Source organism: Lepidochelys olivacea (assembly GCF_965140295.1).
Source record: "Lepidochelys olivacea isolate rLepOli2 genome assembly, chromosome: 19".
Lineage (NCBI taxonomy): Eukaryota > Metazoa > Chordata > Testudines > Cheloniidae > Lepidochelys > Lepidochelys olivacea.
Window position 1 is genome coordinate 19,778,933 of NC_140429.1, and position 25,523 is coordinate 19,804,455.

General features: G+C 48.1%; 1 protein-coding gene and 1 long non-coding RNA gene across 3 annotated transcripts in view; one reads left to right on the top strand and one right to left on the bottom strand.

Moving 5' to 3' along the window:
* KDM1A (lysine demethylase 1A) overlaps nucleotides 1–866 on the bottom strand; it is a 183,317-nt gene extending 182,451 nt beyond the window's left edge. For both annotated transcript variants that reach the window (XM_084652354.1, XM_084652353.1), the window contains exon 1: nucleotides 533–866. In XM_084652354.1, coding sequence (XP_084508480.1) covers nucleotides 533–799 — 267 coding nt within the window. In that variant the 5' untranslated portion in view covers nucleotides 800–866. The remainder of the gene's footprint in view (nucleotides 1–532) is intronic.
* A 657-nt stretch (nucleotides 867–1,523) lies between these two features.
* LOC311533160 overlaps nucleotides 1,524–25,523 on the top strand; it is a 31,128-nt gene continuing 7,128 nt past the window's right edge. Inside the window, exons 1-2 of the long non-coding RNA XR_014714518.1 lie at nucleotides 1,524–1,603; nucleotides 18,595–18,766. This is a non-coding gene — a long non-coding RNA (uncharacterized lncRNA). The remainder of the gene's footprint in view (nucleotides 1,604–18,594; nucleotides 18,767–25,523) is intronic.

Here is a 25,523-nt window from a genome sequence, read left to right on the forward strand (position 1 = left end):
CCCCCCCCGCCAAAAATGCAGTTTTACTTCTTGATAGTAGTTGCTGATCCCGTATAACATTTGAAATAAAAGCATTTTTGCAGCAAGCACGACATAGCACACTCGACAGTCCCATCTACTTCTTTCCAGCGGGTTCTCTCTTTATCCTGTGCCGCATGCCTGGGACTTTCACCCTTTCCTATCATTTGTTTTCGAGGCGTCTCTCCCCACCCGCGCGTTCAGCGTCCGCCGCTCCCAACACCCTGACCCGCGGCGCTCCGGGGGATCCTGCCCAGCCTGCAGACACAGGCCGGGCGCGCGGCGCGATTTCACAGCCCGGCCCCGGCCGGGAGCCGGGACAGAGCCCGGCCGCGCCAAGCAGCTCAGCCCGGCCCCGGCTAGCCGCAGCCCGGGCAGAAGGAGCAGGGCTGGGCGGTGCTGATCCGGCTCCCGACAGCGCCTCTGCCCGGAGACCGGTGGCCGAGCCCAGCCAGCCCCCCTACGCGGGCCAGGACGAACGGCCCCAGCGCTGCCCGCCCGGGCCGGCACCTACTTTGGCCCGCTTGCGGCGGCTGGTCCTCCGGCCCTCGGGTGTCTCGGCGATGCCCGTCGTCTCGGGGCCGGGGGCGACGATGGCGGTTGGCGGCTCGGACAGGCCTCCCGGGGGAGAAGCCCGAGACGGCTCCTTCTTGCGTGGAGTCCGCTCCGGGCCCCCGGCGCCCGAGCCGCCCTCCGAACCCGGAAGGCCGGGCGGCGGCACCGGCACCTCCGGCCCGCTCTCCCCGCCGCCCTCGGCCGCCTTCTTGCCGCCCGACAGCATCGCCTCGAGCCCGCTCCGCGCCGCCTGCAGCGAGCCGGACAAAGGGGCCAGCGAGCAAGCGCCACAGCCCCGCCCCCGCGTCACGTCGCGCCCCCGCCGCGTCCGCGCCACAGCCCCGCCCCCGCGTCACGTCGCGCCCCCGCCGCGTCCGCGCCACAGCCCCGCCCCCGCGTCACGTCGCTCTCCCGCCGCGTCCGCGCCACAGCCCCGCCCCCGCGTCACGTCGCGCCCCCGCCGCGTCCGCGCCACAGCCCCGCCCCCGCGTCACGTCGCTCTCCCGCCGCGTCCGCGCCACAGCCCCGCCCCCGCGTCACGTCGCTCTCCCGCCGCGTCCGCGCCACAGCCCCGCCCCCGCGTCACGTCGCGCCCCCGCCGCGTCCGCGCCACAGCCCCGCCCCCGCGTCACGTCGCGCCCCCGCCGCGTCCGCGCCACAGCCCCGCCCCCGCGTCACGTCGCTCTCCCGCCGCGTCCGCGCCACAGCCCCGCCCCCGCGTCACGTCGCGCCCCCGCCGCGTCCGCGCCACAGCCCCGCCCCCGCGTCACGTCGCTCTCCCGCCGCGTCCGCGCCACAGCCCCGCCCCCGCGTCACGTCGCTCTCCCGCCGCGTCCGCGCCACAGCCCCGCCCCCGCGTCACGTCGCGCCCCCGCCGCGTCCGCGCCACAGCCCCGCCCCCGCCGCGTCCGCGCCACAGCCCCGCCCCCGCTGCGTCCACGCAATGGCCCCGCCCCCACGTCACGGCGTCTTCCCGCTCCGCCCCCCGGCGTCAGGGGTTTTCTCCTCGTCCCCGCGGACTCCGCTTTTGGTTGGTTTGATCTCAGAGTTGGCTGCAGCGGGACGTGGGGTCCTGGTCCGGGCGGGCGGGAAGCGCTGTGGTGAATGAGGGGAAAGCGGAGCCGGGGCCCCAGCAGACCAGGTGCCGCTCTCAGCAGCGCGGTGCGACCCTGGCTGCCTGGGCGGCGTGCGCGCTGAGCCGGCACCGATTCTCTCTCCGGCGCCTGGCTGCCTCACGGCTCTGGTAGCTCGCCCCAGGCGCGGTCGGGAGGAAATTTCTCCCTAGCTCAGATCGGCAGCGAGCTTGGCGCGTGTCACCGTCCTCTGCGGGCTGGGACGCGGGTCGCTTGCCAGGACCTCCTGGATGCACCTCAGTGGACAGCTCCCCTACCACGGTGGGGGCCTCAAGCGCTGGGGCCCCTCGGTGCCTCCTCTTCTCTGCCTGTGGCACGGAACAGTCTGGGGCCTGTGGGCTGTAATACCTGGGTCTAGTGTCGGTCGCGGGGTTCAGGGGGCGGCTGCCGCCAGCGGCCTGCCCCACGGAGGCGCTCAGACTAGGGTCCCTTCTTTCCTCCAGCTCTAGGGCTCTAGGAACCCAGGCTGCTCCCGTTCTGGCTGGATACGCGCAATCATTCGACTAAGGGTTAAGAGGGAAATTGACAACGCCACCTCCAGAAGGAGGCAAGTGCCTAATTCATTTTCACAAAAAACAGCGTTGGCGCCTAAGTCACCTAACTCCAGGAAAGGGTTCCCCGCAGTGCGCCACCATGGGAGCTAAAAGAACAGGAGGACGTGTGGCACCTTCGAGACTAACCCACAGCTACAGCTCACTCAGGAAAGCTCATGCTCTAATAAATGGGTTAGTCTCTAAGGTGCCACAAGGACTCCTTTTCTTTTTGCGAATACAGACTCACACGGCTGCTCCTCTGAAACCTGTCATTAGAGCTAAGTGCCTTGCTGCAGTATAGGCTTAGATGCTGAACTCCATGAGAGGAGCAGGGCTTAGAACAGACCCCCTCTCATCAGCCTCTCCCCATGGCTATCTTAGGCAGCTTCCCACCTAGTGTGCCGGCTTTTGTGGATCTTATTTTTAGGTACCTGTAGTGCCATGGCCCTGACCCACCTCTAATTCCCTTTCACCAAGACTCCTGTATGAACTCACAAAGGTTCCAATCACCTTCTCAAGCAAAAATCTTTTAATTCACTTTCATCAAGCTGGCAAAAAAGTTTGCCCAAAACAATACAAAGGCTTTCATCAGTTCCAGCTCCACATAGTGTTCCATCCTGGGCTTCCCTAGCTCACTGCCAGGCCTTCTGCCTCTAGCCAGCTCAACAACACCCCCTTTAAATTTGAATCACTTGGGCTCATCTTGCATTGTATCCCTGTACAGGAGAGGGAGCTAGGCACCTAACGTGGGCTTTGTAAATCCCATTGTTGTACAAAATGTGATTTTCTAGGCATCTAAAAGTAAGGCTTTGTAATTCCTAAGTCCCTTTCTGGATCTAGGCCTTTAGGAACAAGAACATACGTGTATGTCTCTCTCTCTCTCTTTCTTTATCTCTCACACACCAATAGAAGTTGGTCTAATAAAATATATTACCTCCGTGGCCATGTATGTATGTTTGTCAGTCACCAGGACTCAACAGAGCTAGAAAAGAGTGGCACAATCTCAGCTCTTTTCCGAACATTTCAGAGAGCCTTGTCAGCGCAAAAAGAAAACAAAAAGTCTGGGGATCCTCATAGCATTCCAAGACTGGGATTAATAGTTTTCTTGTCTGCTTAGTTGCTGGTGAAAGAAATCTGTATCCTGCATCAAAAGTGGGCAAGTATTGAGATCAGCATATAAAATATCCATTCCCAGGATTTCTATAAGGTTTTCACTCTGCATGGCACTAACTTTTCCCATAAGCTCAGCTAAGTCACGTAAGAATTTACAGATTCTCACTTCACTGAGCTCTGCCCCATTCTCTCACTAACTGAGACAAATTTAAAAGCAATTCAAAGCAATTAACTAATACCTAAATGTAAGTTCCACAGGTTCTATAACCTCTAAGGGTGACAAATGCTTCCTTTTCCAGCTCCCCCTCTAGGTTTATAGAACACATGATGGTGGACCAAATAGTATTCTGATGGCTTCTCTAGTAAGTAAAGCTGAAATAACATTCACCTGTATCTACCTGTGTAGGCCCTTACTAGGTGGATATGGTAAAATTGTTAATAATGATGCATAAAAGCCAGAGGTATTCAGTAAATAGTTCTATGTTTTGAAATAAGCAGGATCACATGAGATAGATGAACTACTTTCTGTCCATTAGTAACTAATAACTAAGGAAGATGTTAACCAGCATCTACATTTTTAAATCAGCAGATAAGCAGAGAGCTTATGATCGAAGTATAACACAGAGACAACAAATGGATACCGGCAGATGGGGGACTACAAGAAAAAAAAGAGTCACTGTTGGTCAGCATGATTGGCAGCGATCTCACGTCTTAGCCCAGCAGCCTAACTGTTGCTAAGCTTGTTGCTTACAGTATCTGAGCAAAAGGAAGTTATGAGGAGGGATTTGAAAGAGGACAATGAGTTGGCTTTGCGGATGATTATGGCGAGCTCCTCCCAAGCATGAAGGGCAGCATGAGAGAAAGCAAGAGGCTGCTTGTTGAAAATTTAACAAGTGGGTGAGGGAGGCTAGCATCATGAGCTGATTGGAGATGAGTGTTGACAGCAAATGAGAGATGACAGCTAGAGCACAGACAGGTTTCAGAGGAGCAGCCGTGTTAGTCTGTATTCGCAAAAAGAAAAGGAGTACTTGTGGTACCTTAGAGACTAACAAATTTATTTGAGCATAAGCTGTAGCTCACGAAAGTTTATGCTCAAATAAATTTGTTAGTCTCTAAGGTGCCACAAGTGCTCCTTTTCTTTTTGAGAGTACAGCTAGACAGTGAAGAGCCTTGAAATAGAAGACAAGCAGCTTATGTTTGATGTGATAGAGAAAGGGGAGCCAGTGGAGGGATCCAGAGAACGGGGTGACATGGCAAAGCAGTGAGCTAGAAAAATGATCTTAGAAGTAGCACTCTGAATGGATGTGACAGAACTGAGGGGCAATGCAGGAAGAGACCAGGTGATGGTCAGAGAGGGAGGATTCAGCAACAGTGAGATCAGAGCTTGGTGAACACCAAGTCAAGTGAACAGGCCTTTTGATGAGTGGGAGAGTTGAACCAAGGCTGCAGGTAAGGCTGCAGGTAAGGTTGCCACATCCCTTTCTTAATGATTCCCAATATTCTGTAGCTTTTTTGAGTGTCACTGCACATTGAGTGGATGTTTTCAGAGAAGTATCGACAATGACTCCAAGATCCCTTTCTGAGTGGTAACAGCTAATTTGGACCCATCATTTTATATGCATAGTTGGGATCCCCTCAGGGGTATTGCTAAATCCTTCATGTGTTGCATTCATTTTATTTGCAACCACCTCTTCATGTATACTATTGAGAACTCCTACCCTCATGCCAATTGTGCCTAATACATCCCTTTTAGCTCGGTTCTTGCGGGATCTGGGGACATCATTAAGATTTATCCAATTCTTCCAAACCTCATACTATGGCTGGACAAATTTTGCACAGTGGGGTTCTATTACCAAAATGTTTGCTAAAGTGACATCCACAATAACCCTTTTCAGCATATGGGTTGGATTAATTACCAATTGCTTTTTTACATTGGTTTGATCTACATATGCCCTGCCTAACTTAATTGCACGTGGCTCCAAGACCCACACTTCTAGGGTTTTTACCCCATGGGTTCCGAGGAGGAGCCAAGTTCTTGTCATAGTGGGTTGTATGTTGAGAACTATGTTACCAAGGCATCATATAATCATTTTATTATCCCTACATTCTTTGTTCCTATAAATGTCTTGGGAACCCAGGGGCTTTAAAGTACAAGTCAGAATAGCCTCCCATTTTCCTCACGGTGTAACTATTCGGAATTTTGCTCCCCACAGACTCTCTTGTCCAGTGTCTGGGAATGAAAGGGAGTGCTGTATCAACCTAAAATTAATTGTCCTTTCCCCCCGGAGCTGTCCACTTAGGGATGTCAGTCCACAGATGAATGCACTGGCTTTCGCAAGTGAGGAAAGAACTCAAATTTGAAATTTGTTATCTATCTGCATTCCCAGGTTCCTGTGTTATCTTTTTCTTCTACTAACATGAAACCCACTCTTAGAAAGTCTGGAGAAGGGAGGGAAACATGGGCTTCCATTTTGTCCCAGTAATGGTGAAACACTCCAAAGAGACACTGGCAGCATTGTCCCTGTTTTCTGGGTCCTTGGAATCAACATTCATTTCTTGTGCATTGTTTACTTTACACTCTGCAGTTATCCATTGGTAAGGCTACGTTTTAGTCACAGGTATTTTTAATAGAAGTGATGGACAGGTTACAGGCCGTAAACAAAAATTCATGGGCCCGTGACCTGTCCATGTCCTTTACTAAAAATACCTACCGTGACTAAAACTTGGGTGGGGGATGGCGGGGCTGTTCTGGGGGGCAGTCTGGGGGCACTGGAGGTGCTGAGGGAGGGGGGTTGTGGTGACCAGGGACCCCTTCTGGTGCTGGGGGGGGGCAGGCCACAGCACGTGGCCAGGACCCGGCTGGTACCTGGGGAGGGGGGGCCGGGCTGCAGCACGTGGCCCAGGACCCCCACTGATACTGGGGAATGTGGGGGCCACGCTGGTGCTGGGGGAGGGAGGGTTGGTGGGGCTCCCTTCCCGGTGTTAGAGAATGAGCAGGCTGACCCAGAAGTGGATTGAGTAGATGGGCTTCTTATTGCAGTACTTGTTCCCCTTGACGCAATTGTTGAGTAAGCCCTGAGTTAATCACATCATACCCTTTTATCTAAATTAATAGGTAAATACCTACATTTACTGTAACACCCCCAAAACCCTTATTTAGTAACGTGAATACCCATATACTGAATATAATTATCTCCGCCCCTGTTCACTATTTACAGCATTAAGCATATTCTACAGAAATTTTTACCTTGAAAATACATTTCTTTGCAATAATTCTTTGCAAATACATTTATTTATAATTTATTTATAATCAGCAGTTTGCAGGGAAGGGAGGAAGGGGCCATGACCCCGAGCTCATTTATGTAGCTGGGAAAGGAAGGGAGAGGGGGAGATAACACTTCTTTACAGAAAGGGTATTCTCTAGACCCCCCACATTCCTTATGCAGGTGCAACACTTATCTATCCTTAACAAGCAGAAGGGAAAGGAGAGGGATGACACTTTATCAAGTGCAGAAACAGTGCCTGCCCGTGCTTCTGCTCCCTAATACCATGTCAGCACACCAGTTGTTTCCCAGGTCTTTACTTAACCCGTACATATCCCAACACCCGGCTGTGCGTCCCTGCTGCTCCTGCCACAAGCACTGGCTGCCGCAGCTCCCATTGGCTGGGAACCACAGCCAATGGGAGCTGCGAGGGCAGGGCCTGCGGGCGCCAGCAGTGCATGGTGTGGAGACACCCCCCCCCACACCCTTCTGCCGCCTAGGAGCAGTTGGGAGGCTCTCCACCCCGAGTAACCACCCCCACAAACCCCTAGCCCTGAGCCCCCTCCCACACACCCAAACTGCTGCTGCTGCAGAAGTCACGGAAAGTCATGGAATCCGTGATCTCCGTGACAGACTCGCAGCCTTATTCATGGATAGTCTCCTCATGCCTCGAATACAACAGGTTCCAGATTCACACCATCAATAAAAGCAGTACACAAATGTGCATCGTCTCCAATAGCTGCCAACATCTATGCTATTAGTATTCTGAAATACAAAGCAGAGAGAAAAACGTTGAGAACCTTTACTCTACAGGAGCACTAACACGTGTATGCCCATTACAACGGACCAGTTCAGTGAATGGCGGGACTTTCCCTTCCCCCCAGGCCAGACAGAGACATTCCCCTTGAGGCTTCATTTTATACATCAATACAAATAAGTTATGTATTGCCCCTCAGGTGTAGTTAGCTACTGCCCCCTGACGTGGGTTGTTACGACCCATTACCTTGTACATATTTGTTTGAGCTACTATCCATCACACTGCTTATTGCTTAAAACATTCTTTCCATGATTTCATCTGTGAGGAATGGAACAATTTTAATCATGGCTTGTTTTATTTGCTTGTCCAGATTTCTACCTGCTATACTGTTGGGCTGGCTTTTTCCACAAGGGTCACTGGGCCTTCTCATTTCATCTCCAGACAATGGTCCTTTTCTGCAAATTTTCTATACATTACCTGGTTGCCAACATTCCATTCAATCTTCCAGTTGCCTTCCCTGGAGTAACATCAAACTCGAAAGAGTGCTAGCGGCTTTCCATAATGCCCAGCCAGCCACCGGCCTTATAGCACCTTTCTTTGGTTTCAACTTCATCTGCACTTCAAACCCCTTACAAGAGGACTCAAGTGCCTCCTTTCCCTGGAAGGCATCCTGTCCCTATGGGCACAGACCTTGTTCTGCTACCCATTTAGCGAGGGTAGGCTCCTCAGCTAGCCCCCATTCCTCGGGGTCCCCTTCCTTGGTGTTTGGGGTGGTCATTCTGCCAGTAGGTTGCTAACCTTGGTCAGGCAGAAGGACAACAGTATCATGTCCTGCTATGATTTACTGTGTTAGGCTCGATTGATTTGGTCCAAACGACCTTAGGGTACCTGTTCTCTCCTCCCCATCAGGGTAAAATGGCCCTCTACGGGTTAACGGGACCGTGTCCCAGTAAAGGAGCTTTTATCACACAGTAAACATTCTTAAACATGTACATTTATTAGCAATCAACAGTTAATCGGCAGACTACACATGCCAAGCATCTAATGCTCACCACTCCCAGTAAAGCAGATGGGTGTCTCCCAGTGGCCAGTCAGAATCCGATCTCATCTGGGGCTCTGGCTTCCACTCAGTTAGTTGTGCAAGGGTTAAAAATGCTAGCAGCTTTGGTCTTGAGCTGTAGCCCAGAGTTAAGTTTCAATGAGCTTGTTTCCTGACCCTCATTATAGAGTTAAAATGAGGATTTCTCTTATCTCTGCCATAACCAATTAGTTTATTCAAAGTATAGCTATGCAAAACACTCACCAATCATTTTCACTATACAAAGATTCACATGCCTAAGACTGCCTACTCATTAGTGTAGTAAGAAGAGGGCCTGAAACATAAGGCCTTTTATTAGAGGCCTGGGCTAAAGTAATGGCCAAAATTTGCTACTCCTCCTCCTGAGGGCATTCTGTGCCAAAAAAATAATAATTCTGCACACATTTTAAAATTCTGCAAGTTTTGTCCATAAATGCAGAGGCTCCAGCATGGCAGTGGGGAGCACAGGCCACTGGCTGCGCAAAGGTGGGAGATCACCCTGCAGCCTCCCCACGCCCACCCCGGGGACATGGACTCAGTGGTGAGGCTGCATCCAGCCCTGACACAGCACAAGGCCTGGAACTGCCCCAGAAATTCCCTGGGGCCCTGCCCCTCTGTGCCAGGTGCACCAGGTGTGGGGCAGACAGGCTCAGTCAGGCAGGATCCAAGTGTGGAAGGGCTCAGTGTGGGGGGAGAGGATTCTGTTTGGGACAATCTGGGTGCAGGCAGCTCAGCGGGGGGATCTGGATGCACAGAGGCTGGGGGGGGGTGTCAAGGTGCAGGGGCAATGGGACTCTGCCGGGGCTTCTAGATGAAAGTGGTTGCGGCTCAGTGGAGGGGTCTGGGGGTCTCAGCTGGGGGATTTGGTTGCTGGGGGAGTGGGGCTTGGTGGGGTGGGTGTCTGTGTGCAGCTATTTGGAGGTCAGTGTCACAGGAATCTGGATGTGGGGGCTCAGGGTGGTGCAGGGGGTAGGGCTCATCAGGGTGGTTGAGTGCAGGGAGCTCCATGGGGGGTGGTCTGGGTGCAGGGGTCTGGATCCGGAGGCAGGGGGTCTGGGTGCATGGGGCTTCAGATGCAGGGGTTGAGGTTCAATGGGGTGGGGTTTGGGTATGGAGGGCTAGGGAGGTTCTGGGTGTATGGGGTGAGGCTTGGCAGGGATGTCTGGGGTATGGGAGGTCTGGATGCACAGGGGTTGGGCAGATGGGGGAGCAGCTCCCCGTACAGTGACCCCTCCCCCGCAGCTGGAGAGCAACGGGGGCAGGAAGCAGGGGAGAATGCTGAGCTTCCTGCAGTTGGGGGAGGATTCTGGGGGTGGGTCTGACACAGCCCTGGCCACTCCTTGCAAGGGAAGAGGAAGTGCCTGTCCTCTCCAGCTTCCAGTCCAGCCAGGAATAGCAGCTGATACCAGCTCAGGGTAGGAGCCACTGGCTGGGGTATCCCCAGCCCTGCAGTGATCTACCTCTCTGGAGGCTGCTCTAGGTACCTGAAATGGTGTACCTGCGCAGCTAGGGAGAGGAGCTTGACTGGTCTTGCAGCTTCTTTTTGCTTCCCTGTCAGAAAATCATTTTTTTCTGCAGGGAAGCAAAGAAATCTGCAGGGGACATGAATTCTGTGCACGTGCAGTGGCGCAGAATTCCCCCAAGAGTAAACGATTAAGTCTCACAAAGGGGGTCACGAAAGTGCACAAGGCCACGTGGCTGAGTGTATTTTTATCACTTAGCTAGTTATAGAGGTATAAAACAAAGAATCACAAGTCCGCCTGCGTATGGGCCTTCTCTCACTAGGATAGTCTGAGGCCTTGTTCTTAGGCTAAGGCCTTTGGCTAAGTAGCAGGGGCAGCCATAAGCTGGGATACGTACCTTACATCCCAAACCAGTAACACTGAAATAAGGTGGTATTGGGCTGTTAGGAAGATGATCCTGTCCTGTTAGTGCCCATCATCACCAGATAAAGAAACAGATCTTAAGATGGTTAAAGAAAACTTAGTTTGATAGCATCCTGTCTGGCAAGAAATCACTTATCAATGGTTTTGGTTGTGAAACCCGCATTTCTGTATTGTTTTATCTTTATGGCCCCCACTTTTCTATTGTTAATCTGTCTGGTTCTCTAATTGAGCATAAGCTTTCGGGGGTAAACCCCCCACTTCTTCAGATGTATGGAGTGAAAATTACTCTATGCATCTGAAGAAGTGGGGTTTTTACCCATGAAAGCTTATGCTCAAATAAATCTGTTAGTCTTTAAGGTGCCACCGGACTCCTTGTTGTTTTTGTGGATACAGACTAACACGGCTACCCCCGATACTTGGTTCTCTAATTGTTTCTGTCTGCTGTATAATTAATTTTGCTAGGTGTAAGTTAATTACGGTAGTGGGATATAATTGATTAGAAAATTATGTTACAATATGTTAGGATTGGTTACTTAAATTTCAGTAAAATGATTGGTTAAGGAATAGCTGAGAATATTATTATATAAACTGGGGTCAAACAGGAAGTGTGTGTGGGAAAATTGGAATCATGTTTGGCAAGAGGGGGAATGGGAACAGGGGATAAGGAATGGGTAACAGAGACACAAGCAAGGCTCTGTGGCATCAGAACTGGGAAGGGGGACATGGGGTAAATGCTTTGCGGCATCAGAGCTGGGAACGGAACACTGGGGAACAGAGAGAAGCCCGACTGGTGTGAAGGTCTTCAGAATATGCTTGCTTGGAAACTAACCCCAATAAACAATGCATTGTTTGGACTTTTGGTCTTCTGCTTTCTGTCTGTGTGACGAGAACCAGGGGAGAGGGTGAAGGGAAAGCCCTCTAACATCTTGGTGCCGTGACTTGGATACATTACGTCGGACAGGTGTGTGGCAGCCAGATAAGTCCCCCTCCCCAACAGTCTTCGCAGCTGCTTGGAGGGGGTATGGCAGGCTCTCACGACGGTAGTTGCGGATTCTGGCAAGCCGGGGTAATGGATTTTTTACAGAAGAATCAGGGCCTATTCAAGGTGCAGGGGTCAACCTGGGATGAGATTAAAAAGGAAATGGGGTCAGTGTTAGGGGACCCAGAGGGATGGGGGCTTGCTGAGGAGCCCATCCTCCTTGGTAAATGGGTAGCGGAAGAAGGTCCATGGCCATGGGGACAGGATGCCGTCCAGAGAAAGAACGCACTGAAGTCTGCTTGTAAGAGGTTTGAAGTAAAGGCAGCGTTATTGGAAGCTGCCAGGAATCTTTCAAGTTTGGTGCTACTCCAGCGAAGGCAACTGGAGGATTGTAAATTAGTTAGGGGTGGTAAAGATGATTTGGCACAACAGGGTTTGGAGTCAAAACCAGAGTTAACAGACCAACTTAAAAGACAGGAGCTGGGACTTGGTCCTAGGGGAGTGGAGAAAAAAAAAAGTTTCAAAGTGAAAAATGGCAGGGTTTGCAGGAGCAGGTAACAACCCCCACTCCTCTCCCAGAGCCAGGATAGGAACCTGGGGGTAAAGGTCCCAGGGAGTCCTACTCTTGGCTCAGAGCTAACTATACCCTTTTCTTCGTCTTTTTCTTCTCAGTTTACTTAATTTGCTACTGTTACCCCGAACTTTAAACTGACCTCACAGGGTTAATGGGTTGCTTTCCACACCCACACACCCCCCTCCACACTTTTTCTGAAGTTTTAATGGAGCGTACTTTGGATATTCATGTGAAATGTTTTGGGGTTTTTTTTGTTTGTTTTTGTTTTTTAAAAAGCATGACAGAAGTCTGCTGGATTCCATTGAAATTTTTAGAGTAAAAGATCCAGGGGCGACCATGGAGATAAAAGTTTTTTACTACCTTTTTGAACAATCCTAAGGTAAAGACAGCACAGGGTAAAAGGCAGTTGTTTGCAAAAATTACTACTACAGAGTTTGGAGGGAATTTGGAGGGAAGTAAATGGTTGGGAGTTGTGGAAATGTTAAAAGGTAACGGTTGAGAAGACGTTAAAGAGTAATAGTTGTGATGTTATAAGGAGGAAGTTTTTGGTTTGATGATAAAACCCAGTATGTAAATGTAATTATTTGTGCAACTCGGTACAGTAACATTCGGTGGAACCCTGGTAGTTAAATTATACAAGCGGGTCAAGTAGCTACTACCACTATGTTTTTGTCCTCAGGATCCTTTATAGCTATTCTGAGGGGAAATGGGCCCTTTTCCCACAGAAAAAGGGACTCCTGCAGGCAGCAGGCAGAGAGATAATCTGATCAAAATTATTTGACTATTGGGTGATGTAATCAAAATCACTAAAGGAACATAAAGGATTTCTATTGGAACTTAACTTGACTGTCTCTGATTGTACAAGATGAGAGTGTAAAAAATAATCATAGCAGTGCAAGGAATGTTAAGAAAAAGAATATGTATTTGTGTGTGTGTGTAAAAATATACATTGTGTAAATATGTGAGTTTTTAAGGACCTAAATCAACACTCCTGGTTTGTAAAACTCTTGTTTTGTAGGTTTAAGATGAATTGGTTTTGTTTTCAAATAATATCACTAAAAATCCATTTGACTCTTTCATTCAAAGTTGCAAAACTGACAAGACACTTTTTGCCAGACACAGTGTTGTTTGGCTTTGGTATTTAGCATTTAACCCTTAAAGTACCTCAATGCCTTATAAAGTTTAATATGTTTTTAAATAAAGACCAAAGTTGTGGCTGTGGTGGGAGGCAGCTGAGGCTGGGGGAGACATTCTGGATCTTTTTTTGTGTGTGCACAGGAAAAAAAAAGAGAAGGGAAAGGGGAGCAATGTTGGGAGCACTGAGCCTTGGGATGGCTCTGGATGATCGGACTGTCGCTTTGGTGGGGGTGCAGGAGAACTCTGTGGGCATGGGGGAGGCAGTTACACCTTGTGTGAAAGTTGATGTGACTAATATAATGTTGTAGAGTTGAACTGTGGAGGGGGTGTGCATTTTCCCAGAACATGTGCAGTGTATATTCTAGAAGGGGTAAAAGAAATGCAAACAAAACATGCTACTTAATTAAAATCCTATTAGGGCTCCAAAAGGAGCCACAATAGGTTGTGTTTTCTTTTTCAGGTGGCTGTGTGTTTTAGAAGCTGGAGTTGAAAGTGAAAAGTAATCAGAACTCTGGTGGAAGTTAATGGTGTCCTTTTTAAGACAGGTTTCAGAGTAACAGCCGTGTTAGTCTGTATTCGCAAAAAGAAAAGGAGTACTTGTGGCACCTTAGAGACTAACCAATTTATTTGAGCATGAGCTTTCGTGAGCTACAGCTCACTTCATCGGATGCATACTGTGGAAACTGCAGCAGATATTATATACACACAGAGATCATGAAACAATACCTCCTCCCACCCCACTGTCCTGCTGGTAATAGCTTATCAAAAGTGATCATCAAGTTGGGCCATTTCCAGCACAAATCCAGGTTTTCTGCACATTGTAGGGAGAGTGGTCATTTTGGATGAGCTATTACCAGCAGGAGAGTGAGTTTGTGTGTGTGGTTTTTGGAGGAGGGTGAGGGGGTGAGAGAACCTGGATTTGTGCAGGAAATGGCCCACCTTGATTATCATGCACATTGTGAAGAGAGTTGTCACTTTGGATGGGCTATTACCAGCAGGAGAGTGAGTTTGTGTGTAGGGGGGTGGAGGGTGAGAAAACCTGGATTTATGCTGGAAATGGCCCAACTTGATGATCACTTTAGATAAGCTATTACCAGCAGGACAGTGGGGTGGGAGGAGGTATTGTTTCATGATCTCTGTGTGTATATAATATCTGCTGCAGTTTCCACGGTATGCATCCGATGAAGTGAGCTGTAGCTCACGAAAGCTCATGCTCAAATAAATTGGTTAGTCTCTAAGGTGCCACAAGTACTCCTTTTCTTTTTAAGACAGAGTTTCTGAGCAGCTAATAGCTTTGGATCCAAAAGAAAGCCAGAAAGCGTCTATGTGGATGCAATTTACCTAGCTGATAGGGGAAGGAGAGAACTGCCCATAAATGGCAGCATGAAGGAGCTGCAAATAATAAATATACCTGGTCAGCAAACAAGCTACTTGTAAGCATGACGACTTACATTATGGCCCTCCAGGAAAGGGAGGTGGTAAAATAAGTCAAGCCTGACGTGATTGGAATAACAGAGACTTGGTGGGATAACTCACATGACTGGAGTACTGTCATGGATGGTTATAAACTGTTCAGGAAGGACAGGCAGGGCAGAAAAGGTGGGGGAGTAGCACTGTATGTAAGGGAGCAGTATGACTGCTCAGAGCTCCGGTACAAAACTGTAGAAAAACCTGAGTGTCTCTGGATTAAGTTTAGAAGTGTGTGCAACAAGAGTGATGTAGTGGTGGGAGTCTGCTATAGACCACCGGACCAGGGGGATGAGGTAGATGAGGCTTTCTTCCGGCAGCTCACGGAAGCTACTAGATCGCATGCCCTGATTCTCATGGGTGACTTTAATTTTCCTGATATCTGCTGGGAGAGCAATACAGCGGTGCATAGACAATCCAGGAAGTTTTTGGAAAGTGTAGGGGACAATTTCCTGGCGCAAGTACTAGAGGAGCCAACTGGGGGGGGCGCTTTTCTTGACGTGCTGTTCACAAACCGGGTAGAATTAGTGGGGGAAGCAAAAGTGGATGGGAATCTGGGAGGCAGTGACCATGAGTTGGTTGAGTTCAGGATCCTGACGCAGGGAAGAAAGGTAAGCAGCAGGATACGGACCCTGGACTTCAGGAAAGCAGACTTCGACTCCCTCAGGGAACGGATGGCCAGGATCCCCTGGGGGACTAACTTGAAGGGCAACAAAAATGATTAGGGGACTGGAACACATGAGTTATGAGGAGAGGCTGAGGGAGCTGGGATTGTTTAGCCTGCAGAAGAGAAGAATGAGGGGGGATTTGATAGCTGCTTTCAACTACCTGAAAGGGGGTTCCAAAGAGGATGGCTCTAGACTGTTCTCAATGGTAGCAGATGACAGAACGAGGAGTAATGGTCTCAAGTTGCAGTGGGGGAGGTTTAGATTGGATATTAGGAAAAACTTTTTCACTAAGAGGGTGGTGAAACACTGGAATGAGTTACCTAGGGAGGTGGTAGAATCTCCTTCCTTAGAGGTTTTTAAGGTCAGGCTTGACAAAGCCCTGGCTGGGATGATTTAACTGGGAATTGGTCCTGCTTTGAGCAGGGGGTTGGACTAGATGACCTTCTGGGGTCCCTTCCAACCCTGATATTCTATGATTCTATGAAGGGGAAAGGTGTCCAGGAGAGCTGGCTGTATTTCAAGGAATCCCTGTTGAGGTTACAGGGACAAACCATCCCAATGAGTCGAAAGAATAGTAAATATGGCAGGCGACCAGCTTGGCTTAATGGTGAAATCCTAGGAGATCTTAAACATAAAAAAGAAGGTCTGTCAGCAGGACAGTGGGGTGGGAGGAGGTATTGGTTCATATTCTCTCTGTATATATAAAGTCTGCTGCAGTTTCCACGATATGCATCTGATGAAGTGAGCTGTAGCTCACGAAAGCTTATGCTCTAATAAATTGGTTAGTCTCTAAGGTGCCACAAGTACTCCTTTTCTTTTTATAAAAAAGAAGCTTACAAGAAGTGTAAGGTTGGACATATGACCAGGGAAGAGTATAAAAATATTGCTCGGGCATGTAGGAATGATATCAGGAGGGCCAAATCGCACCTGGAGCTGCAGCTAGCGAGAGATGTCAAGAGTAACAAGAAGGGTTTCTTCAGGTATGTTGGCAACAAGAAGAAAGCCAAGGAAAGTGTGGGCCCCTTACTGAATGAGGGAGGCAACCTAGTGACAGAGGATGTGGAAAAAGCTAATGTACTCAATGCTTTTTTTGCCTCTGTCTTCACTAACAAGGTCAGCTCCCAGACTGCTGCGCTGGGCATCACAAAATGGGGAAGAGATGGCCAGCCCTCTGTGGAGATAGAGGTGGTTAGGGACTATTTAGAAAAGCTGGACGTGCACAAGTCCATGGGGCCGGACGAGTTGCATCCGAGAGTGCTGAAGGAATTGGCGGCTGTGATTGCAGAGCCATTGGCCATTATCTTTGAAAACTCGTGGCGAACCGGGGAAGTCCCGGATGACTGGAAAAAGGCTAATGTAGTGCCAATCTTTAAAAAAGGGAAGAAGGAGGATCCTGGGAACTACAGGCCAGTCAGCCTCACCTCAGTCCCTGGAAAAATCATGGAGCAGGTCCTCAAAGAATCAATCCTGATGCACTTGCATGAGAGGAAAGTGATCAGGAACAGCCAGCATGGATTCACCAAGGGAAGGTCATGCCTGACTAATCTAATCGCCTTTTATGATGAGATTACTGGTTCTGTGGATGAAGGGAAAGCAGTGGATGTATTGTTTCTTGACTTTAGCAAAGCTTTTGACACGGTCTCCCACAGTATTCTTGTCAGCAAGTTAAGGAAGTATGGGCTGGATGAATGCACTATAAGGTGGGTAGAAAGCTGGCTAGATTGTCGGGCTCAACGGGTAGTGATCAATGGCTCCATGTCTAGTTGGCAGCCGGTATCAAGTGGAGTGCCCCAAGGGTCGGTCCTGGGGCTGGTCTTGTTCAATATCTTCATAAATGATCTGGAGGATGGTGTGGATTGCACTCTCAGCAAATCTGTGGATGATACTAAACTGGGAGGAGTGGTAGATATGCTGGAGGGGAGGGTTAGGATACAGAAGGACCTAGACAAATTGGAGGATTGGGCCAAAAGAAATCTGATGAGGTTCAATAAGGATAAGTGCAGAGTCCTGCACTTAGGATGGAAGAATCCAGTGCACCGCTACAGACTAGGGACCGAATGGCTCGGCAGCAGTTCTGCGGAAAAGGACCTAGGGGTGACAGTGGACGAGAAGCTGGATATGAGTCAGCAGTGTGCCCTTGTTGCCAAGAAGGCCAATGGCATTTTGGGATGTATAAGTAGGGGCATAGCGAGCAGATCGAGGGACGTGATCGTTCCCCTCTATTCGACATTGGTGAGGCCTCATCTGGAGTACTGTGTCCAGTTTTGGGCCCCACACTACAAGAAGGATGTGGATAAATTGGAGAGAGTCCAGCGAAGGGCAACAAAAATGATTAGGGGTCTAGAACACATGACTTACGAGGAGAGGCTGAGGGAGCTGGGATTGTTTAGCCTGCAGAAGAGAAGAATGAGGGGGGATTTGATAGCTGCTTTCAACTACCTGAAAGGGGGTTCCAAAGAGGATGGCTCTAGACTGTTCTCAATGGTAGCAGATGACAGAACGAGGAGTAATGGTCTCAAGTTGCAGTGGGGGAGGTTTAGATTGGATATTAGGAAAAACTTTTTCACTAAGAGGGTGGTGAAACACTGGAATGCGTTACCTAGGGAGGTGGTAGAATCTCCTTCCTTAGAGGTTTTTAAGGTCAGGCTTGACAAAGCCCTGGCTGGGATGATTTAACTGGGAATTGGTCCTGCTTCGAGCAGGGGGTTGGACTAGATGACCTTCAGGGGTCCCTTCCAACCCTGATATTCTATGATTCTATGAAAATAAAAGGGAACAGGTTACTCTTAAGAGGGGTGTGTATGTGTGTGCGCGCACAACACCCCTACCTTGTAATTTACCAAAACCCCAAGGATATAGTTAAAGTGTATGCAAAGATTTCAAGAGGGTAATGAACACACTGGCCTCAAAGACAAATTGTCTCAATAAAGGGCATGGTATAACAAGATACTTATGAACACCCACTGGTAATAGATTTGATGCTAATGTTATTGTTAGTTCATATTTCAATAATGCTTCTCACCTATTACCTGTGAATAAACTTAAAGGTAGGCACAGCAGAGAAACCATTACAAACGTGGTCTGTTGTAGAAGAGGGGAAACTAAGGTACACCATCTCATGAATTTCATTAATGAACAGTGGGATAATTCACTAGCCTGACTATAGAACAAAACAAGGGCAGTGTGGATGTAATTCTTCTGTTTTTCCTGCAATTAGCGAGGAGACTGGTGTGAAGGGCTTTGGAATATGCTTGCTTGGAAACTAACCTCAACAAACATTGCATTGTTTGGACTTCTGGTCTTCTGCTTTCTGTCTGTATGACAAGAACCAGGGGAGAGGTTGAAGGGAAAGCCCTCTAACAGCTGGTACACAAGGGTTGTTCATGATGCGAGCTATGATGTAATTCATTGCTTGAAATTTGTCTGTTGGCAGGTGTGCCCGTACTGTGATAGAGTTACCCAATGAAGTCCAATGATTGAGCGGCGTTGAGGATCGACTTTCTGATGTTGATGCTGACCCCCAGTGAAGAAAGGAGATTGAGTAACATAGGAGTTGACGTGTAGGCTTCCTGGTGGGACCTAGTAGCAAGGAGCCAGTCATTGAGGTATGGAAAAATAAGAAGATCATAATGCCTGATGTGAGCTGCTACTATGGAAAATACTTTGGTGAAGACTCTGGGAGCGGTAGCTATCCTAAAGAGTAGTCGTCTGTATTGGAAATTATCAGAGCCCACCATAAATCTGAGAAAATGCCCATGGCTGGGGTTAATATAGATGTGGAAGTAAGCAACCTTCATATCGAGAGCCATGAACCACATGTCTTTTTCTAAGGATGGAATTATTGCTGCCAATGTGACCATGTGAAACTTGAGTTTGCTGATGAAGCAAATGAGGTGACGGAGGTAGAGAACTGGTCTCCAATCACCTTTCTTCTAGGGTATTAGAAAATAAGTTGAGTAGAACCCTGTTCCTTGATATTGCAGAGGAACATGTTCTATTGCTCCGCATTGTAATAAAGAGTTCATCTCTTGGGCGAGAATACTGTCATGAAAGTGGTTCCTGAAGAGGGATGGAGAGGGGGGTCTTGGAGGAGGTAGCAACACAAAAACTCACTCATATAGTCACAGAGGATGACATTCATCACCCATTTGTCCACTGTTATCATGCTCTGTGAGTGGAAAAAGAATGCTAAATGACCCCCAAATGGTGTAGAAGGGTCACAAGATGTTAGGCTTGGTAGCTGGCGGCTCTCGAGCTCACGTGAAAAATATCTCCGGGCTTTTGGTTAAGTTTGAGATGTTGAAACCTGAGTAGGGGGCCTGGGGAAACAGGATCTTTGGACCTTTTGTGGCTTGTGTGGAGGTTCATAGGGTCTCTGTTGGTAAAAATGTGGAGACCAATACCTTGGTGTGAACAACTGATGCCCAGGGAGCGAAGAGTAGCCCTGGAGTCTTTCAGAGTGTTAAGAGACTCATCTGTCTTCTGTTTGAAGAGGTGACATTAATCAAAAGGGAGGTCCTTGATGGCATTCTGGGCCTCCCTGGGAAAACCAGAAGCATTAAGTCAAGACTCTCTTTGCATCATGATGCCCATAGCCATGGCCCTGGAGGAAGTATCAGCTGCATCCACTGTGGATTGGAGGGCAGTTCTGGCTATCAGTTTCCCTTCCTTGATAAGGAGATGAAAGTGGTATGGTCTTGCTGTGGGAGACTATTAGCAAATTCCTCAAATTTAGTCTAAATTCAGGAAGTCTGTCTGAAGTTCGTAAGAACGGTAGGACAAGGGAACAGACTGCCTATGGAGGTCGTGGAAGCTCCTTCACTGGAGGTTTACAAAAGGAGGCTGGATAGCCTGTCTTGGATGGTTTAGAGTAGACAACAAATCCTGCATTTTGGCAAGGGGTTAGACTAGATGACCCCTGCGGTCCCTTCTAAGCCTATGATTCTATCTTACCCTTGTTGGGCCCAAGATATTCCCTTATCAGCATATTTCCCTAAATTAAGTGGTTTGGGAAAGCAATTTATACAACTAGAAACAAAATTATGACCTTTTGGAACATAACACATTTTGAATTTACTCCTTCACTATAAGCCAGTTTTCTCTCTTACCATAGAGCAGTTCATACTCCTCAGGTTGAATGACACAGGGCTCTTTACTCACTCAGTCTGTTGAATCTGGCAGAGGCAGACTAGCACTGTTACGCATGCCTTACAATGAAGGTCTTCGGTCTGGTGCTTCGCATTTGCATGATACACCAAACCTTAGTCTTATCTTCTGGGATTAATTCACTGGAAGAATATTTCACTTGTATCTTTCACCAAATGAACAGAATTTTCAGCAGAAAGGAATCATGACAACATGTAGCAGTTTGGAGAGATCATCCTGCTTTCTCAGAATTCACTGGTTTGTACAACAGGCCATTTCTGGATTACGCACTTAAATCTTCCATACTTTAGTTATTTTAATCGGTCTTCTCTGTGCTAAAGGTGTGTGTATTATAATGTTACTACTACAACCTGTGACGTAAGTTAAGACCCCACAACCATCCTGACTAAAATAATTAAGATACCATATAATGTCCCATCAGGGCTAGAAAAATTAGAGAAGCCCTAAAACAAATTCAGCATGGAGGCTCTCACATGTTGGAATTGTTTCTCTTTGTCACACCTGTCACTTCTACTAAACACACCAAAATATCCACTTTATGGCCTTTGTTCTCATTCCAGCCTTTGCCACCCTGTCTCTTGCTTTAGCAAAGTACTCCCACATGCACCCGCCATCCTGCTATCTGCCCTTTGTCTGGAAAGGGTGGGCTCCCTTCATGTATGTCTTATTTGTGCAGCTGACAACTCCATGGGCACACAGGAACTGGCAATGGGTGGGAGAGAAATGAAAGAGCTGATTGGCTCAATTTTGCACAAAGATTAGGAAGCTAGTTAAATAGAAATAAAAGGAACAATCACATAAGAGAAATGCCTGCAAGCTGCAGGAAAACACTGCAATAGAGGCTCAAAGTTTATGTATACCCCAAATAAAACAAAACAAACAGTAAGAGTACCAAAAAATCCTGCCACCATGGCTAAACAGCAGAGAAAAGAGACGGTTAGAGGCAAAAAGGCATCCTTTAAAAACTGAAAGTCAATCCTACTGAGGAAAATAGAAGCATAAACTCTGGCAAATGTAAAAGTATAATTTGGCAGGCCAAAAAAGAATTTGAAGAGCAACTAGCAAATGACACAAAAACTAACAGAAAATTATTATTTTTTAAAGTATATCAGAAGCAGGAAGCCTGCCAAACAATCAGCAGGGCCACTGGATAATCAAGATGCTAAAGGAGTGCTCAAGGAAAACAAAGTCATTGAAGAGAAGCTAAATGAATTTTTTGCATTGCAGAGGATGTGAGGGAGATTCCCATATCTAAGCCATTCTTTTGACAAATCTAAGAAACTGTCCCAGATGCAGGTGCCACCAGAGGATGTTTTGGAACAAACTGATCAATTAAACAGCAATAAGTCATTAGGAGCAGATCGTTTTCACCCAAGAGTTCTGAAAGAACTCAAATAGGAAATGGCTCAACTACTAACTGTAGTATGTAACCTGTCACTTCATTCAGCCTGTGCCAGATGACTGGTGAACAGCTAATGTAAGACTGATTTTTTTAAAAACACCAGAGACAATTGTGGCAATTATAGGCCGGTGAGCCCAACTACAGTACCAGGCAAATTGGTTGAAACGACAGTAAACAACAATTATCAGACATATAGATGAACACGGTATGTTGGGAAAGATCAATACAGCTTTTATAAAGATAAATCATGTCTCACCAATCTATTAAAATTCTTGGGAGGGTGTCAACAAGCATTTGGAGAAGGGGGATCCAGTGGATATAGTGTACTTAGATTTTCAAAAAGCTGGATCAGTAACTGGCTAAAAGACAGGAAATAAAGGGTAGGAATAAAACGGTCACTTTTCACAGTGGAGGGGGTCCCCAAGAATATGTACTTGGACCAGTGCTGTTCAACATATTCATGAGTGATCTGGAAAAAGGGGTAAACAGTGAGGTGGCAAAATTTGTAGATGATACAAAATTACTCAAGATAGTTAAGTCCAAAGCAGACTGTGACGTTACAAAGAGATCTTACAAAACTGATGACTGGGCAACAAATGGCAGATGAAATTCAGTATTGACAAATGTAAACTAATGCACACTGGAACACATAGTCCCATACAAATGATAGGTTCTAAATTAAGTTATCACTCAAGATCTTGGAGTCATTGTGGATAGTTCTTTGAAATCATCCAGTGTGCAGTCGCAGTAAAAAAAGCATGTTAGGAAGCATTAGAAAAGGGATAGATATAAGAAAATATCATACTGCCACTATATAAACCCATGACACAAACACACCTTGAATAAACCATGCAGTTCTGGTCATTCAATCTCAAAAAAAATATATTAGAAGTCGAAAAGATATTAGGACTATGAAACAGCTTCCATATGAAAAGAGATTAAAAAGATTGGGACTGTTCAACTTGGAAAAGAGACAATTAAGGGGGAGTGTGGCAGAGCTCCGACCTTGTCCCCATGCGTCCCGCGCTTACAGGTGGTTTATGCTAGCCTCAGAGGCTCACTGCGACCCTCCATGTAGTCATTCTCTCTCTAGGGCCAGGGTTACAGTCTACTGAGCCCTTTTCATCATAAGCCAGCAAGGAGGTTGGTGAGAGAATTCCCAGTCTCTGTTGTCCCTACAGGTTTATTCCAGAACAGTTTAGCCTCCTGTCCTGACAGGGGCCTGTCTTCCTCTCCCAAAAGGAGTTTCTGTAGTGTCAGGTTGGGGAGAACCCAGGCCCGCCCTCTACTCTGGATTCTGGCCCAGGGACCCTAATGACAGCAGCTGTTGGCAGCCGACCTTTCACTGCCAGAGTTGCTATATTTCCCTGGGCCACTTCCCCACAGCTCTCCCGGTTCTCTCTCTCAACGCCTTCTTCACCCTTACCTTAGGGCTCCTTTTCCAGTGGCTTGAGGGTGGAAGCCTCATTACCCAGCCCTTCAGCCGCACTTCCTCTCCTCTGGCTCTCCTTGGCCTGACCGGAGTTAGCCCTTTTATAGTATCAGAGGGGCCTTAACTAGAGTCAGGTGTTCACATTAGCTTAATGGCCTCACCTGACTCTTTGCAGGTTAATTGGAGTCATGTGTCCACCCTAGCCTGGAGCAGCTCCTGCTCTGGTCAGTCAGGGAACAGAAAACTGCTTATCCACTAGCCATTATATCTGCCTTCAACTACTCTGCTGTACCCAACTGGCCTGGGTCCATCACAGGAGCGCCATGATAAGAGATATACAATCATGAATGCTGTAGAGAAAGTGAATAAGGAAAAAATGGTTACCAACCTTTCGTAACTGTTGTTCTTCGAGATGTGTTGCTTGTGTCCAATCCAAGTAAGTGTGTGAGCGCTGCATGCTCAATCATCGGAAGGCTTTTCCCTAGCAATACCTGTCGGGTCGGCTGGCGCCTTCATGGCGGCATATATAGGTACAGAGGGGAGGCGGGTGGATCTTGGAATGGACATGCTGCAGATGAAGCTTGTGCTCTCATGGAGTGTGCCATCAATGCTGGGACTAGTATGTTTGCCAGGTCATAGCACGTCCTGATACAGGCCATGATCCAACACGAGATTCGTTGGGATGAGACTGGCAGCCCTTTCATTCTCTCAGCAATGGCGATGAAGAGTTGTGTAGACTTCTTAAACGGCTTTGTCCACTCAATGTAAAAAAACAGCGCCCACCTAGCATCTAGAGAATGGAGACTGCGTTCCCTGACATTAGCATGCGGCTTCAGGAAGAACACTGGTAGAAAAATGTCCTGATTTGCGTGAAATTGTGAGACTACTTTAGGGAGAAAGGCCAGGTGCGGCTGCAACTGCACCTTGTCCTTATAAAACACTGTTTAGGCTCAGACAGGAAAGCCTTGAGCTCAGACACTCTTCTGGCTGAAGTTATAGCCACAAGAAACACCACTTTCCAATAGAGGTAAAGCAGAGAACAAGTTGCTAGAGGTTCGAAAGGGAGCCCCACGAGCCTTGAGAGGACCAGGTTAAGATCCCATGGAGGGACCGGTTGCCACACCTGGGGGTACAGCCTGTCTAGCCCTTTAAGGAAGCATCCAACCATGGAGTTAGCAAATACTGACCACCCTGCTGTGCCCAGGTGGAAACCGGAAATAGCATGATTGCACTATGATTGACGAGACTGCTGCTTTAAATACAGTAAGCAGTCCAGTATAAAGGCAATTGAGGCCTGCAGCAGAGGAATGAGCTTCTGTGCGGAACAAATAGAGAAACTTTTCCACTTGGCTAGGTAAGTGGCACGAGTGGAGGGCTTTTTATTGCCAAGGACAACCTCCCTAACTGAATCAGAACACTGGAGCTCTAATGGGTTTAACCATGGATTTTCCACACGGTGAGGTGGAGAGACTCCAGGTTGGGGTGATGAAGGCAGCTGTGGTTCTGCATGATGAGGTCCAGAATCATGGGGAAGGCCAAAGCACAACTGGAGTTGCAGCTAGCAAGGGATGTGAAGGGGAACAAGAAGGGTTTCTACAGGTATGTTAGCAACAAGAAGGTGGTCAGTGAAAGTGTGGGACCCTTACTGAATGGGGGAGGCAACCTATGACAGATGATGTGGAAAAAGCTGAAGTACTCAATGCTCTTACACCTGTTGGGCTGGTGTCCCTCTCCGAGACACTTTAGACAGGAATTGTGTGGGTCTCCCTTCAGCATTGGCTTCAGGCAGGACCCAGACGACCTGAGACTGAGGCATGTCCTGGTCCCTGGGACAGGAACAAAGTAGTGTGGGGGGGGGCGGGGGGGTTAACCTCAACTAACACTTAACTATACCACTTATCACTAAGACTTTCAACTATTTACAGAGTGAAAAGGAGCATCCACTAGGGAATCATAGAATATTAGGGTTGGAAGAGACCTCAGGAGGTCATCTAGTCCAATCCCCTGCTCAAAGCAGGACCAGCACCAACTAAATCATCCCAGCCAAGGTTTTGTCAAGCCAGGCCTTAAAAACCTCTACGGATAGGGATTCCACCGCCTCCTAGGTAACCCATTCCAGTGCTTCTCCACCCTCCTAGTGAAATAGTGTTTCCTAATATCGAACCTAGACCTCCCCCACTACAACTTGAGACCATTGCTTCTTGTTCTGTCATCTGCCACCACTGAGAACAGCCTAGCTCCATCCTCTTTGGAACCCACCTTCAGGTAGTTGAAGGCTGTTATCAAATCCCCCATCACTCTTCTCTTTTGCAGATTAAATAACCCCAGTTCCCTCAGCCTCTCCTCGTAAGTCATGTGCCCC